The 18,162-nt window shown below is 40.0% G+C and overlaps 1 protein-coding gene across 1 annotated transcript in view; it reads right to left on the bottom strand.

Moving 5' to 3' along the window:
• Positions 1–18,162, bottom strand: part of KYNU (kynureninase) — a 227,509-nt gene that overhangs the window by 70,032 nt on the left and 139,315 nt on the right. The window contains exons 6-8 of the mRNA XM_054972577.1: positions 17,871–17,942; positions 15,135–15,209; positions 10,244–10,390 (exon numbers count right to left, since the gene is read on the bottom strand). Coding sequence (XP_054828552.1) covers positions 10,244–10,390; positions 15,135–15,209; positions 17,871–17,942 — 294 coding nt within the window. The remainder of the gene's footprint in view (positions 1–10,243; positions 10,391–15,134; positions 15,210–17,870; positions 17,943–18,162) is intronic.

The following is an 18,162-nucleotide window of genomic DNA, read 5'->3' as shown; positions in this document are numbered from 1 at the left end:
TCAGTCTGCCTGCTGCCACCAGTCCTCCACCAGATTCACACTGCTCTCCCGCTGTGGCATGAAGCTTGCTTCCACACTTTGTGCTGCTGCCCTCTTGCTTGCTGCTTCTCTGCCTTTGCTAGCTGCCTGCTTTTCTTCTCTGTGAGGTCAGGATCGTGCAGCTGAAAAATCCAGCTCATCAGAGTTCGGCTCCCTGAATCTGATCCCGGATTCTTCAACGTGATCTGGCATAGTCTAATCCCAAAGGTTTCCTCATGGTGAGGCTCATCCATTGCACTCCCAGGGTGCTGACCCTGTGCATGATCATGAATCCCACATCTCATACACCTAAAGGCCTTGGCCTCTCTGTGCTGTTGATGGCCCTCAAGGGGAAGTGGTTGGCCTCTGTGTGAAACAGGGTGCTGGATCTTATCCAGCAAGGCTCTTCTTATGTTCTCATGTTCTCCCTTCCCCCAAGGAGGTAAATAGCCCATGTCTCCTTTGAATGAAAAAGATTAGGTTGGGGATGTGTTAAGAAAAGGCTGTATGAATTAGAAAGACAAAGAAATGTTGCTTAGCTGCAACCATTTTAATGCATATTTAGGTCTTGCAATTCAATTGGTCTGTAACAGTCATTTAACAGTGCAGTCCTAAATAGACTTACCCCCTTCTACACCCAGTGACTTCAATGGACTTAGAAGGGTATAATTCTGCCTAGGATAGCACTGCAATTCTATTAGGCACTTATGAAAAGCTCAGTTGACAAAGAGATTTCATACATTATAACACCATTACTTTGCTTCTGTTCATGAATACTAATTAAGGAAGGATGCAGTAAAAACGTACTGTCCTTTTCAGTATTTCTATCATGTGTCAATGATAAAAGTGTGATTTAGATATCAAGACACAAATCAACTGATAAGCTCTAATGGACACACCATGGTCTAGACTTCTTTCCAAATGTAGCTTTCATCCTTAAAATACTTCTATATAATGTAGTATTTCCATGTACTTTCTTATGATGACATCAGTAGTGTTTTAAACATTAAATTATATAATGACTCATGCAGGTTATTCCCCCCCTTTGTTTGAAGACAGCTATTGGGGTGTTACTCAATATCAAAAACCATCCATGGTGCTTTAACTACATCAAATAAATAAAACTAACAAGTTTCGGAGCAAGTTGTTACAGTGACTACTGAAGTGACATTTGTGGCATATGTGAATAATTGATTTCCTCTATCTTGCCTATATCATGATCTGAATTTTGTATTTTAGAATTAACACTCACAAAAGTGTCTGAGAGCCCTTTCATATGTTACATTGTTAAAAATGTTTTGAGTGTATTCCTGAGTGCAAAAGTTTGACTATAATAAGTGCTTGCAAATATGCATTATATAGGATACTGTGACTGTTTACAGCTCCCCTAAGCATATGCTTGGTGGCAAACCCACTTTGCTCTACACATTATATGTGAAATGACATTAAGATACATTCAAGTGTACAGTAAATGGATAATTAATCTGAAAATGTAGGTGTTAGATTGATTTGGATCCAACAGCTTTTCCATTTGTGAAAAGGGAAGGAGGGGGGCCAGAAAAGCTATGCTGAAGATCATGGGCTTGCATGCATTTGAGACTGTATAAAGAAGGTGAAATGGATAAGAAAAATTGTCTGGATCTAACTCATTATTTACCCTCTATTGACCTTTGTGAAGCCTTTAATGATCTCTGTTGCAATATACGTGCGCAAAAATAATATACATAAATATATGTCATGTTTGTGTTTATCTGTGAGCTTTCTAAAACAGGATTGGAATCAGGTAACATCTGACTAATAGTTGTGAAATAGGATGACAAGATTATGAAATTAATAGCTTTAAAACAGTTTTGTATTGTTAATGGGACACTTTTCAGCTAACCTGATGCCATCAACATAATCTAAAACTAGTTCTTTTCTGCGTTCTTGTGTTAACATTCACAATGTAACCCGTTGTTACACTATAAAATCATGTCCTGTTTTGTACTCACATACACACATTGTCAGTGGTAGACAGCGGTGTGGAGCAGGGACAGAAAAATACAGAATATCACAGTGTATTTACAAGTATCTACTGCAGGACATTAGAGAGGGAAAAGAGATCTGGCCTTGTCCACAGGAAGTTCTCAGCTCAAGGATTTCAGAGAATTGGAGCTCCAGGGCTTCTGGGGTTTATAAGGACTTGGAAACCCTTTCAAAGTATAATTCCCAAGGATCTTTGTACTAGTAATATCCTAATGTTGATGCTTTTGAGTCTAGGGGAGGCCCAAGGAGCAGCTCATGCCTTTGTACTGTTGGAAGGTAAGCTTAATGAAAAGGAAAGGGGAAGGGACATCTTAGAATATTTCAAATGTATTTATGACCTGAACTGGAATTCAAAGGGATTTTGCTCTGGCCATACAAAAAAACCCTCATTATTTCTAACCCAGATAGGGTGACCAGATGGGGTCTGGCCTAATACTAGTCCCTGAGGAGAAGCGGGTGGTGGTGATGTGATGACAGCAATGTCAGAAGTGGCGTCATCCCACTGACCCCCACTTCTCCCTGACTTTCACCCAGACTGGTTGGCTACTCTAAACCTGGAAGCAGGGTTTGTTTCTGAACCCCACCAATTCCAAAACTAGGGTTGCCATTCCTCCAGTGGGGTGGGGGATTCCCCGCTCCTAATCTCTGCCCCTGCCACCACTCACTTGGCCAGCAGGGGAACAGGTGCAGGAATGGACCTCCTGGGGCGTGCTTCCAGCACAACATGACAATGTCATACCTGGGAGTGACATCATTGCACGGGCCCCAGGAATGCTCCCAGGCTTTGCACCAGGCCGATTTGGCCTGTTTGGGGGCCCAAATCAGCCCAGCATGAAGCCTAGGAGCACTTCTGAGGTCACTCCTGGAAATGATGTCATAGCGCCACACCAGAATGTGCATGCACAAAGCACGTGTGCAAGAAGCAGCAGCAGGTAAGTGCTGAGCCCCCCTCCCCCGCTGGAAGGGTAAGGGGACCTGACAATTCTAGTAGTTGAAGATCTCTTACGAATCAATGTTAATTTTTAGTACTGTTGTATTAGCCTACACTCCATTATTAAATCTTTGGTTTTTATTTTGAAGATGATAATAGTTTAAAATTGATAATGATGATACTTTAAAATTTTCCTTTATTGGGACTTAGGTACTTACAAGATCTAGGACATTTTTGACTGGGCAGGTAAGTGCCACTTTTCTTAATAAATGGAGTTATAGAGATTTATATTTCACATTTTGACATAAAGCTATCAAGGTAGTTTATGAAACAAAATTTTTAAAAGACAAACAAGTAGAAAATAAAATATTTACAGGACCATTCACTTTTTAAACAAAGGTAGTATCTTGTGTGACTCTCTTCTTCCTGCACTTAATTTTTTTAGCTTCTCTAACTGTATAAAGTATTTCCAATAAATTATTTCCTAAATTCTGTTAGTCTCTTGATAAGAAAACTTAATTGACAATTGTTCTATCCCATTCCTAAGGTTAAAAGGAATCCCAGAGATCCTGTCTTTTTAGTATATTCCCTACAGCTGAGTCAGAGAAAATGAATTATCTCGTGGAGGTGATATACTCAGTACTCTGTCTGTCTCCTGTTGAATTGCTGAGCTGAATAACAATACTGTCAGTGCCACCAGGAGCAGAAGGTAAAATACTGCAGTAGCTTATGCTGTTGAACAGGGGGAAAGGCAGCCACCGAGCTAATGCTTGTTGAAGTGGAACAATGCCTCTTATCGCCACATAAACTAAGCACTGACATTCATTTGATCCTTTGTAATGTGTTGAAGTCCAAACAAATGCAGATCCCCTGGATTCAAATGGGTTGAACGGGTCTTGTGGAACATCATTAGCTGTTCAGATAAGGTGGGTTGGAGCAGGGCAGTTTTGGAGATGTCAGTGATTTCAGAAAGCCAGTTGACTGTGTCAGTATGCACTGGCAACTCCCATCCGTTATGGAAATTGGCCCTAAATTAGTCTTTTTTATAAAGTATGGTGTGGTAAATACAGTGTCAGACTAGGATCTGGAAGACCCAGATTCAGATCCCTACTGAGCTATGGAAGCTCGCAGGGTGACCCTGCACACACTCTCAGCCTAATCTACTTGAGAATGGAGGAGAGGAGAATGATGTGAGCAGCTTTGGGTCCCCATTGGGGAGAAATGCTGGGTATTAATGAAATAAAAAATAAATAACATTAAAGTTCTTGTAAAGGAATGTCTCTGTTCTATTACCTATATGAGCTCTTATTGAAGCTGCCCTCTTACACAGAAGGCAATTTCTGCCTTGATAGGTAAATTCCTTCTCTCAGATAAAGCTGCGGGTCATGATTAGAGATGGGCATGAACATCAATACGAACAAAAAAAAAGCCACAAACAGCCCAATCTGCTGTTCGTGAACAAGCTGTTCATGAGACCCCATTCTGAATGAACAGGTGGTCATTGCAAGCCTCGTTCGTTACTGTTTGTCAAGCAAGACAGTCTGGCACCTGCAATCAATTCCCTTGGCAACTTAGGAAGGGATTGTCTGAACTCTGTCTGAACTCCTGCTGTTGTCCTGGAAATCCCAATCGAAGCCCAGTTTAGCTTGATAGGCAGGTCTTCCTTTCAAGTGTGGAGCTCCAAATTTGTTACAAGGGAGCAAAGAGCAGGGGGGAGGGGGCTCCCAGCTCTGGCTTTGCAGACAGTGGAGAGGGTGAGACAGCTGCTGTTGGCATTGTGATAGAGTGCATTGGAGCTTGAATTTTCTTTCTGTGTGGTGGGATAGGGATCTACCCCTTCAGGTTCCAGGGCTGCTGCCAGGCTCTGGGCCAAGCTATTATTTATTATTGGTACCTTTCCTGCTGCCTGCTCAGGTAAGGTTTCTGGGAGTGGTGTGGTAGGGATCTACCCCTTCAAGTTCCAGGGCTGCTGCCAGGCTCTGGACCAAGCGATTATTTATTATTGTGATAAAGATATACCGATGGAAGCTTGGGAAAGGTTGTGGAAAAATACTATAAAAATTTCAACATGTACCACTATAAGAGAAAATGTGTATAAAATGATGTATAGATGGTATTTCACGCCAAAAAAGTTATCAAATGGTAATAGTCAAATGTCAGATAAGTGTTGGAAGTATAAGAAACATGAAGGTTCTTTTTATCATATGTGGTGGACTTGTGAAAAAGCTAAACAATTCTGGGGGGAAATTGTAGAGGTTGTGTCAGATATTTTACAGAAAAATGTGATTAAGAACCCAGAATTTTTGTTATTAAGTATGAACCTAGAAGAATTTGATAGAATGGACAGAACAATGGTGTTTTATATGATTACTGCGGCTAGGATGTCTTATGCACAGTTGTGGAAAACTCAAGAGATAGCATCTGTGGAAGATTGGATTCTGAAATTACTAAATATGGCAGAAATGGACAAGCTGGCAAGGAAGTTGAAAGAACAAGATACTGTGGAATATGTTATAAGTTGGGAGAAACTTAAGAATTATGTGGGAAAAAAGTGGGACATGAAAGGCAAAATGTGGTCTTTGGATAATTGTTAAGAGGGGAGAATAGATCTTTACTCTATATTAGTTAGAGGTGAAAATATGGATAGTGTATAAGTATTAGAGACTTATTTTAAACATGGTAGATATAGATATGTTATATTATATATTATAATGTAGAAATTAATATTATAGGAGATAGTGGTGTAATGTAGATGAAGGGAATGGAAAACTGTTGGAAGTCAACTGAAAGGGGGGGAATGGGTGGGAGTGATATAATGTGATGGATATTGATATTGAATATTATGATTTGTGTATACTGACCCATCCAATAAAAATTTTTATTAAAAAAAAAACAGTAGGGATCTTGACCAAACTGGGATGATGGCTGGAGGAGAGCCTGCTGGCCCCCACGAACAACCAACCACAAACATGTTTGCGAACAGGTCATGCTCGTAAGTGTTTGTGAGTCCCTGTTCGTGGATGGCAATGAACAACGAACATCATGTTCATTTTTTTTCTGTTCGTGCCCATCTCTAGTCATGATGAACCTACAGTAAGGAGACAATGTCAACATTTCTTTTAGTTTTCATTTTATTTTTTTGCCTTGGATAAGCAGTCTCTTAGGTTTTATACTCATAACAAAAGTGTGTGTGTGTGTGTGTGTTATGTGCCGTCAAGTCGTCTCCGACCTATGGTGACCCTATGAATGAAAGACCTCCAAAACATTCTGTTTTTAAAAGATTTGCTCAGATCCTGCAAACTGGAGGACGTGGCTTCTTTTATTGAGTCAAGCCATCTTATTTTAGGTCTTCCTCTTTTACTGCTGCCTTCTCCAGATATTTAAATATGTTTATATTACAAGATCTGATTTGTCCTGTCTCTTAGGCCTGTTGGTGCTATGTTTCCTGGAGGAATGTACTTCTGAAGAATTATTTGTATTAGCAGTTGATCTTATATTCTGTAAACAAATAGCAACTATTCTGTAAATAATTAGAGCTGAAGAGTATAAAAAGCCCTCCAATAGAACTGGTTTTTACACATTTCTACCAATGTGTCATGGGCTTATCAATATAAAGAAATAAACCCATATTCCTTTGAAGATCACTGCCTTTGGTGTCTTGATTTGTGTAAAGTCATTGTCTGTAAGGGGAATATGAATAAAACGCAGAGCACTTCAAATAAAATCCTCTTACAGTTCCTTCATACAACATCCTTTCCCTGTGCTGAATTTTTTCTTAAAACTTGCAGAATGATGATGCCACAGTCTCATAATCCATTCTCCAATCTTACTTAAATGATACTTCTCATTTAACCTATAAATTTTGAGTAGTGCCACACTAGAATCTACATAAACCAGGATAAGAAAAAAAGGTCATCATTTTCTGCTCGCTATGTATGGCGTATGGAAATTTTTTTGCAACAGTCAAAGCAGTATCTGGATTAACCCCGGACAAAAGTCATCCCAGATAGGGATGGGGTAATCCACAAATCTCTCATATGTGAGGGGGGGGGGAAGGGACATTCCAATAAGCAGTGTTCCAAAGTATTAATTTTCCCAGAGGTACATAAGCATAGCCTCTCTGAGTAAGACCTCTTCCTATACTGACCATTCATTATTTGGTATAGAATTCAATCTAGGTGGGACAAATGCTGTCCTATATTGGGGGTCAGTCAATTGTTTAATATACAGTGGGAGACTTCTAGAATAAAATAGTCCCAGACAAACAGGAGAGCAAACTTTACGTGCTCTAAATTGCATTGGAAATAGCAATGCCTTTTGTACAAGAAGGAAGAAGAGAAGAAGACCCTTTCCATACAAGGGGCAACAAGGATCAGTTAGACAGGATAGTGACGGCAGCACCTCTCTTGTCTCCTAAAGGTCATTTCCTCGTCTTGTCTCCTATTGGGCTAAACAAGGCAATATCTTCCTTCTTCTCTCTCCTCTGAAACATACACTCTTTACTATGTAGTCAGACAGACAGCTCTATCTCTATCTTTCCTCTTTACTATCTGATATATAGTTCCTAAAAAAATTCTTTTCACCTTAAATCAGTACTGCGTAACTACTGCTGCTTTATTTGCAGCTCTGCCAACAAATTGAAAGCTTAGGAAATCCAATCCATACAAACTGTCCGGAATGACCGTTCAAGCTTTCTCTACCCTCATCAACTCCCAAATCTATAGTTTGGATTCCCAACTTAGCCTAGTTTCTATCCATTGCTTCCAAGAGCTTAAATCAGCATCCTTCCTTAACAATAAAAGGCAATCATTATTTTTGGAAGCAAATACAAATCTTCAGCTGCATCCTAAGGGCACTCGCCAAAGCTTCAAGTGAATACCGATGCCTCAGATAGGCCTTTTGCACCTTGGTGAACCTGTGAACTGAAACCTCTAAAGCTCAACATTTCTTTCAAGATGGCAGGGCTCTGTCATTAACATAGTATAGCAGCCCATGAACTAGAATGCTTGTACTCGTTATTTATTCATTATATTTTTATCCCACCAAGGAACACAAGTTTGCATATACACAGCATTGACTAGATCCAATCCTAGATCAGTTTCAGTAAGATTGCTGTATCATGTTTGGTGTAGTGGTTAAGAGCATGGGACTCTAATCTGGAGAGCTGGGTTTGATTCCCCACTCCTCCACTTGAAGCCAGCTGGGTGACCTTGGGTTAATCACAGCTCTCTGGAGCTCTCTCAGCCCCACCCACCTCACAGGGTGTTTTGTTGTGGGGATAATAATGGCATACTTTGTAAACCACTCTGAGTGGGCATTAAGTTGTCCTGAAGAAAAGTATATAAATTGAATGTTGTTGTTGTTATGTGCTTTCAAACCATTCATTGGGACATATAAATATACAGAAATGGCATAAAGAGGCTGCCCTTAGAAAACATTTATTTTATCTAATATAAAAATGCTGTGCACATTCTGTGTTAAATATCTTGATTTTGAACCAAAGGTTTCACCATCTGAATTACACTGAGATGAATTTTATGGGTGCACAGGTGGATGGCATTTTCACAGTGAGACCTTCTACATCATCCCCACAACAGCCCACTGGGAGCTGATTCTGTTCCACTTGTGCAAGGGCTAGGAGGAGGTAATTTCCTTCAATTACTCTGCATCAAATTCCTTTGTTGGCAGTTTGTTATCATGGGCCTCTCAACCCTCAATAGCAGGTTTTAGGGGCGGAGGAGAAAGGAGAAAGCAGGGAAAATCCTCCTTCACAAGCTCCTTCCACATCCAGTCCAGTATATATATTCAGCAAATGTGCATTTATTGATGTGCATAACTTACTCTGCTCCTTCTAAGTCAAGAAAACAAGACAAACAAGGAAGCCTCGCTCACTTTATTCATGGTCCAGCTTCCCACTTGATTTCAACATGAACCACCCAGATGTTCTGAAGCCTATTTCAATCAACTAGAAAGTTATTCAAGCAAACAAGCAAGACAAAAATCACTTCAGAGTAAGGCCCATTGAAATAAATGGAATTTACTTCTTAGTGAATATGCATAGGATTGTACTATTAAAAATCCAGTAGTTGTTAGAATACAGAATTATGTTGTGTGATTGCAGATGAACAGCATATACTCATCAGTTGTCAGCATGTATAAAGTTCAGGGGCGGGGAACATGGAAGAGGGAGTCTAGAGACTCTAGACTGCACAGTTCTTGAAGTGTGTTTGCCTTTCTCGTAGATGAAATGCTTCTTGTACCTGAAATGGGTAGCCTTGAACTATAGATCCTCTCCAGAGAACCGCAAGAGTGATTTTAGCAGCAACAGCATGAATGGATCCTTAGACTATGTGATCACTTGGGTATTTCTTGAAAGGGGCAAGATAAAGTACTAGTTAGGTCTGGCAAGATACATTCAACAGCACTTAAGAAGTGAGAATGCAGTCAATTTAGATACCATTTTATACACTTTGTTGGAACTTAAGGGAGAGAAAAGGTCAAATGGTACTGGATGAGCTCATTGTAAAGTGGTAGTGAAGCCTCAAGATCTTTACCCCCTAGAGGCACTGCGGGATTAAAGCATGCAGGCTCTACCTGCACTGTAAACTTTAGCCTCGCAACTCTTCTGTTGTACCCTACTTCCTTTTCTAGCACTAAGGTACCAAGGCAAGGACTTCTCTCAAGCTAATGCCACATTTTCTAATGCTTGACAAGGACATTCCTTCCCCATTCAAGTCCTCATGCTTGACAAGGACATTCTAAATTTCTCATAGATGCTATTACTCTGGCTTGGGTAACAGCATTCTGTTAAAGAAAAGATTATTATTGTCAGGTGGGTCACAGCTTTGTTCGCCAGTCAGTTTCAAACAATTACAGCAGAACAGAAGCCTCAGTTTGCTGGGCCCCTTCTTTTAAAGTATATTTAGCATGATGGTTGATCCAGTTTGGCTACCAGGAAAAATGGCAGAAGAAGACTGCCAATTTCCCTTATTGTCTATTTTGACAAGCTTGCTACTTTCCACCCACTACCCGTACAATATATCATGCCTTGTCAGACTCTCCCCAAAAGAGCCCATTGAGCATTATAAAGTGCTTTCAAGGAAGATCTGTATGGAAATCAAACTCCTTTTGATTTGTAACAGAATCATGCTGGTGACATTTTCCCTGAGTACATTTTCACAAACCTGACAGTTAAAACGTGTTTTTGTGGAGAGGGGAGGGGAAAATATTATTTAAAAATTGACCCAAGAAATATCGGAGCTATTATACCTTCTCTTGGCCAGCCTTGGTTATTCTGGGGATGTCAAACAGCTGTCCTGTATAGTACTGCACACCGCTGAAGAAAATTACAGCAACAGAGTCTCCTTCCTTCTCAATTACAGCAAGGATATCTTCAATTCTCAAGGTCTCCTCCCCCTGAAATAAAGTAAAGTACATATTTTATACCAACTCTGGCAATAACGAAACTGTCATTTCTTGTTTCATAATCTATTTTTTTATGATGCGCCGTGCTGACTACAGCGAGTGATCAAAAGTGAATCTTTAACATGGCAGTAATCTACAAAAGCAAGAGCCCTGCAGTAACCTTTGCATGGTGAATAATCATTAGTAGCGTAGCTTCAAGGTGGCATAGTCTTTTTAAAAGGCTGTTCTCTTTGCTTTTTTACATGCTTTCCTTTGCCTTAACACTTAAAGACTGCCTTAATTGGTTGTATTAAAAAAGGAATTAATTCCAATGCAAAGATCATGCACAGAGGTAGGCAAACCTTGTTCTGCTGTGATCCGTACTTTTGAGGACACTCGTTGGAAATTCAGTCTTTCAATCTAAAATTGTGCACTTGGAAGTGAGATATTACGGTATCACTACTGTATAAATACAGTAAAGTTGTCTATACCATACTTGAAGAGCTTGTGCACGCTCTCTCTCTCTCTCTCTCTCTCTCTCTCTCTCTCACTGCAGCTTGATACCTCTCAATTGTTGTTCATTACTGTGCTGTCTGTGCTGCAACACCTTTGGCTAGACTGCATTTCCTTTTTATTGTAGCTGGTTGTGTACATTATGGAACAGACTACCACAGGATGTCCAGAGGGCTTTCTCACTGGTGGTCTTTTCTGAAGGGCAGGGCATTTCCAAAAGGAAGAGTAGTTGAGTTTGATTAATATTATTAGTGGGCAACTGAAGAATATATATGCATGTGATGCTGTTGATTATTTTCATTATTTGAGTTATAGTATTGTAGTTTATTATGATTCATATGTAAGCCATTTTGAATGTATGGAAGAAGTAGGATACGTATGATTAAATAAACAAATTAAAATAGGTAATATTTTCATTGATGTTTAACTTTATTGTATTGTTGTTTTATTTTTTGATATTGTAACCTATCCCAAATATATTTATATGAAGAAGTGGGGTCTGGAAGCAATTTTCTCCAGGCCAGTTTGGCCAGGGAACCTGGAGGGGGTTTTTTTTGGCCATCTTCTGGGCATGGAGCAGAGGCCATTTGAAGTGTAGGGGGAGGTAGTTGTGAATTTCATGCATTGTGCAGGGGGGTAGGCTAAATGACCCTGGATGTACCTTCCTACTCTATTATTCTATTATTCTATCATAGCACTCCTAAGCAATGATAGAATCCTAATCCTCTGCTTAGGATTCCAATGTACGATTCTATGATTTTTATGATACATACTGTAAATACTGTAAATGCATCTTTCTGTTTATCATTCTGTGAAAGGTTAGGGTAACAGGAGAGGACATTTTTTTTGTGAGAAAACTCCCACTCAGTCTAGTATCACTGTCTTCACAATGGTAGCATGTACTGGTTTGGGGATTAACTGAGCACTACTGCACATGCCACATTTCCCCATCACACGACTAAGTACAGCTTCAAAAGAGGCAAAAGAAATGTTTATTTACTGGCCTGCAAGTGCTTGACACTACTTGCCACTAGCTACCTTTGACATAATTTGAGATGGAGCACCTGGGGTACCCTGTCACCTGCATTGAAACAACATGGTTATAATTTTGTCCATCCTTAATGCCAAAGAGGAGAATAGAGATTTAGCAAACAAGGAAAAGGTTTATTTTACAGTAGAGATGGGCATGAACCAGAAAAAAACAGGAACCGTACTGTTCGTGGTTCATCGCATTTCACGAACCACGAACTTTCATGAACCTGTCCCAGTTCGCGAATTGGTTTGTTTGGTTTGTGAAAATGTCACATCCAGGTCAGCAAATCATCACTTCTGGGTCAGCAGATGGTCACTTCCAGGCCAGCAGGAGGCCACTTCTGAATCAGCAGAAGGTCTGCAGGAAGTCCATCCCCTGTTGCCTAGGAAACTGATTGATCAGCGCCAGACTGTCTGCAGTGATGAACCAAAAAACAAGCCAAATTAACCAGCCTAAAGTTCGTAGTGGTTTGTCAGAAATGGGCTCTGATGAACCGCTGGTTTGCGATCCACGAACCAGCCTGGTTCATTATGAACTTTGGTTCGTATTTCGGTTCATGCCCATCTCATTTTACAGTGAAGGAAAGTAAACTGGGGACGTTCAGAACCAAATTTATACCAATGTAAGTAGATCCAGAGGAGTTAGCTGTGTTAGTCCGTAGTTGCAAAATAGTAAAGAGTCCAGTAGCACCTTTAAGACTAACCAACTTTATTGTAGCATAAGCTTTCGAGAACAACAGCTCTCTTCATCAGGTTCATGTCAGAGGCATGATGCATCTGATGAAGAGAGCTGTAGTTCTCAAAAGCTTATGCTACAATAAAGTTGGTTAGTCTTAAAGATGCTACCGGACTCTTTACTATTATACTAATGTAACTTATTGAGAGACACAGATATGGTGGTACAGTTTTGTGACAGACGATATACAGTTAAACTATATGCAGTTTCATGATAGACTATATATATGGAGAGAAATCCATTAACCACCAGACTAATTTGGACTTTTAAATATGTCACGTTTCCCACAGGTTTCCTAACTTTTTAGATTATACAAGAGCCTTTTTAACCATAGACATCTGCCTGCCCTGCAGCTTCCATATAATCCTAAAAAAAACTATGTATGAGAAATAATATCTGAATTAAATACATAAATCAATAAATGATTTCTGATCATTTCTTTAAAGTACACAGTTAAAAAGTGGTTTGGAAATACCAAATACAGGGGCCATTTCCACACACGTTGAATAATGCACTTTCAATGCACTTTCGTAATCCTTTAGAAGTGGATTTTTTGTTCCACACATGGAAAATCAGTTTCAAATGTTCACTAAAGAATATTGAAAGTGGATTATCCAATGTGTGTGGAAGCAGCCAGTTAGTATTATTTAAAAAGCGCATTATGATTTCTCAGGTCAAAGCGAAGAATGTCCAGTTTCAGGCTGTTGAGAAAGATGTTGCAGACAGTCTTAAAGGATACCAATTACCATGTATCTTCTGGCATTCAACCACATGAAGACTACTGTGTCACACTTAAGCCATCCCTGACATATTTGACATAAAAAATGCCACGGTAGGCCAGGTTAGCAAAAATTTTATATGACATTATGAATTTGTGAATCTCAAAAGACTTAAAAGCTGCCTGTTCATACTATCCAGGCAAACCTCATATCCTCCAGCAAGCGATTTAAAAAATTTCACTGTATTATGAAAAAAAAGGGATTTATAGAATCTAAAAGGACAAAAATCCCATATTCATTAAACACAGATAAATTTTAACAAGGAAAAACCTCCAGTTCTGATCTTTTAAAGATATTATTGCCTCCACCCCTCCTCACATCATCTTAGCAAAGGATCACGTAAAACATTCCAGCACCGAGGGATCAATTAAGCAGTGAAACTCCAAATGAAATCAGTCGTGCCACTGCAAAGAGATGGGATAAAATTTGCTGGTTTGAAAAGTAACTTCTATTATGTTAATGATCTCTCAGCATCTATCAAAGACTTCAGAACAGGTCATTCTCTGTTTTTTCAGAATCAAAAGGTCATCAACAGTTCTACTGAGAAGTAAAAAAGAAACTTCATTTTGAGCAAGCAAGGAAGGTAATGGAAACTTATAATGAAGTAAATGACATATTCCTCCAGGAAGATAAGTCACTGTCACTGTGGTAATAAAAGAAACAATGCATTGACTTTATAGAATTTCTGAGAGGGTTTTAGATTTCTGAGAGAGTTTTTTAGATTTTTATATTGCCCAGGAAACCCAGGGCATGTAACCTGCCTTGCCTCTTTCTGCCCCACAAGACTTTTACCACCCAACATGGCTATCCTTCTGGACTTTGTTTCCTAAGGAATGTCTTGAGAACACAACTGATCTCTTCCTTAAAGAAGAAATTCTGCATCCTCTTTGCTTTTTCTGTTTATTTCAAGTGTGCTATTTGGCATTTTTGTAAGCTGCTTTGGGTCTTCATTGGATAGAAAAGCTAGGTATAATGGTAAAATAAATAAATACAAACAGCTTGGCAAATAAATTAAATACAAGATGCAATCCTGAGGTGAAAATGCAGAACCCGTTGAAGTTATTTTTGGCATTTCCTTCTTAGCAACTTCTTCCCAAAATTACCACAAAAATCTCACATTACTCATTACGCTCCTTGAGAATTACATGGGGGGGGGGTCCACTGTGGTTCATTTCCTGTACTAAAAAGTTTGTCTGTGAACACTACACACACACTTCAGCAGAGAACCCATATCAAATTATATATTGCACTAGACAGGAATTAATAAAGCTAATGCTTCAAATTGCAAGCACTGAATGTAATGGATCTACCACCCTGAAGATTGTGTTGGAGGTCTCTATCACCACACTCAAGACAAACAAAGTACAGGAAGTTCAGAAGCCCACAGCATTTAGAAAAAATCCCAGCTATGCAGTTTTCATACCACACAACCATACGATCATTTCCCTCAGGCTATTTCTTATTTGGAGTGGAACAGGCCTTGAGGATATCCTTCAAGTGTGCCTCCTCCATGTAACAAAGAAAGACAGGGCGGTTTGGAGAGAAGAAAAATATTCTAAGGACAACAATATATTGCTTTCATGTATTTCCCTAGAGGCACTAAATGTTAAAGTTGGGTTCCTTACAGTAAGTTGCAAAGAAATAGTATCATTCTCCGTTCTTGTGAATGATTGATATAGACTACCCTTTTACACACCTTTCGTGGTTCTATTATAAGCAGGCTTCTCTCCACATTCAGCCCATGAAGTTGGAGCTGAGACTCAACAGCGTACTGTTAAAAAAAAAAACACCATTGTTTCAAGTGAGCAGATGGAAAAAACAAAAGAAACATTTCTTTCCACGTCTATAGCTACAACCATGAGTAGTTGTGCGTGTGGTGAAGATGGGGGTCTTAGGAGGATAAGTTGCTGCAAAATCATTCCAGTTCCTCTCTCTGCTGATTTAGGCAATAGCTGCTAGGTCTACATCGCTCAGCACTTTCTTTTCAGTGCTGTTTTTTTTAACCTACTCTTTATCTTACTCCCTTATACTGTTATACCATATGTAGAAAGAAGAATTTTTGCTTAGGACCCACCCCTTGCTTGATCAGCTGGTTCGTGTGGAACATACAACCTACCACCAGGGATTCATATTCCAAATGTAGCTTCTATGTGAAATAAATTGGTTTTATTGAGATCAGTGAAGTGAAATGCAGGCCAGCTTCATGTACAGAAATTGTGCATTAGGTGTACATGTGTTCATTACAGCATTATGCACTCTCTGTGCCATATATATGGTAATTAATGAGTGCAAGAACCAACACTTTCCCATTGCTCTTTCAACAAATAACTTGTCCTATTTAAGCAGTTTTTGCGCAAGTAGTCCAGCATGTCATCCAAAATGAAAACTGTGGTTGATTATAATGCAAGGATACAGTATTAACAAAGTAGGGTTGCAAAGTGGATGTAAAGGTCAATGGTAGATTTTAAATTATTTTTTTAATAAATTACAAAGAAGAAAGAAACGAGCATCACCATCTTGAAACATCAACAGTCACCATTAATGTGTGCCATTAATTTTACAGGTCAAAACATCCTTCTAGTAGACTTCTGTGGAATAGAACATGGAGCTCAGGACAGTGTATATCATTCTATCCCCTTCCATTTTATCTTCATAATAACCCTGTGAGATGGCTGGCTGAGAGAGAGTGCCCAAGGTCATCCACCAAACTTCATGGCAGAGTAGTGTTAGGTTAGAGTTATATTTGGTCCACACATGGAGGATAGTCATGCTGCTGCCCCACTTTTAAGAACTGAATGGTGATGTGTTTCAGCACATAAATAGGGGAATGTTAGCCTGCAAAGAGGAAACCTGAACCTGAATACAGGAGGATGGACACATCACTGGTGAATCTATTTCAGTAGCTCAACGTAATGCAAAGCATGGAGACAAGTCTGAAACTGGCAAAAACTTTGAATGAGGATGTAAATATGTGGACAGGTAGATCAGAAAGTTGCAATAGATATGAGAGGCCCATGCAATCAGGGCTGGCGCACCCATAGAGGCCAGGTAGGCGGTGGCCTCAGGCGCGAGGGCACTGGAGAGGCGCCGGAGGGGGTGTCGGGGGAGGAAGCGCACGCTGCGGAGCTGGCGTGGCTGGCCTGCAGCTGCTGCAGCCAGCCAGCCCCGTGCCCCCACCACCGCCGCCACATGCCACCAGCCGGGCACAGCAGCCATGAGCCGCTGCCAGGGTGGCGTGCGGAGTGCGGAGCAGCCTCTGCCCGCCACCCCAGCCATCCTCTGGCAAATGCCCCCGGCTTGCGCTGTGCAATGACATCATCGCGCAATGATGTCATCGCGCAGTTCGTGGCGCGTGCGCACACAGTGCACGCACGGGAGGGTAGCCGCAGGTGCCAGAAACCCTGGCGCCAGCAGTGCATGCAATCAGCCCTGTACCATTGCTGTATCATTCACACAGCCTTGAGTGTCATGGGATTGTATCAGAGAAAAGAAGCCCCAATAGGACTGTGCATGAAAAGCACCCTATTAGTTCCAGTTCCTGTGTGAGTTTCTCCTTGCAAACTGAGCACGTTATGGTATGGGGACAGAGGAGTGATTGCATCACTCAATGTCACTGTCATTGGTCCTGGTACAACTACACGGCACTCCAAAGCACAACGGTCCACTAATTATGGAATCACATATTCCGAGGGATATGCAACATATTGCTGCCTGGATGCTGAAAGTATGCAAAAATGCTCCCAAAGCAGAAACACTTCCATGGAGGAAGTTATCTATATCCCATGTAATATATGAGGAAAGAAGAGTGTGTTTGTTGCAATGCCCTCTAGAAAGGCGCCAATCTGCTTCCTATTTCAGTTGTATTCAGAGTGATTTTCATACCGCCTCAATGATCAAATTCCTCACCAATTACCAAGTGTTTACTGAGTTTGATAAAGTAGCAGTGAGTCACCAATGTGAAGATTAATTTGCTGAAATCTGTGATGCATGGACAATTGTCTCATTTTAGAGTGCACAAATGATGTTTGAATTAGTAATCTAGAAAACCATGGACAAGCATTTCCCTTTCTGTCTGGGGATATAAAACTGTTAATGTTGTGAGTTTTGTATTGATTTGGTTTCATAAAGTAAAACAGCAACAAGAATTAATAAAACATTTACAACCTGTTGTTGATTTAGGCCAACCGCTTGCTCAATGTCTTTTAAAAGACTAATAAATCAATAGGCCCATTCAATCTTTTCCTTGTGAAATGTTTTTATTTGAACAAAGAGAATAAAGGCACGTTCAGTAAAATACACCAGGCTCAAAAGTGCATGATCGTATAACATTATTCAAACAGGATTCGCTCATAAACAGTCAAATAAGATTGCTGGAATTCTTTTCAAACATGCAATTACTTAACACAAATATGATGTAATATTAATTTCTTACATGGTCTGAGGGAAAAGCTTTGGCTTCCATCAGGATTTTATAGCGATTTGTGGTTGGCTTAAAGAAAGACAGCTGTAAAAAAATAACATAGTGGATTAAAGTTTATATATCTAAATGGAACTCTCATCAGCATATTCAAAACATAACAATCCACGTATCACAAAGGTCCCTTTTCTCAGGCCTTCCAAATCTGAGGTGAAGAAAGTGCTGACTGGGCACAAGTTCTTTTCAGATATAGTTCCACATCTCCCTCCAGAAGACTTTTTCCTATTGTTTTCCCCTTATCCTTTCC

This window comes from Eublepharis macularius, chromosome 2, assembly GCF_028583425.1.
Source record: "Eublepharis macularius isolate TG4126 chromosome 2, MPM_Emac_v1.0, whole genome shotgun sequence".
In the NCBI taxonomy this organism is placed as follows: domain Eukaryota; kingdom Metazoa; phylum Chordata; class Lepidosauria; order Squamata; family Eublepharidae; genus Eublepharis; species Eublepharis macularius.
Note: the sequence above shows the minus strand (reverse complement) of the source record. Positions and strands in the feature narration are given on the sequence as shown.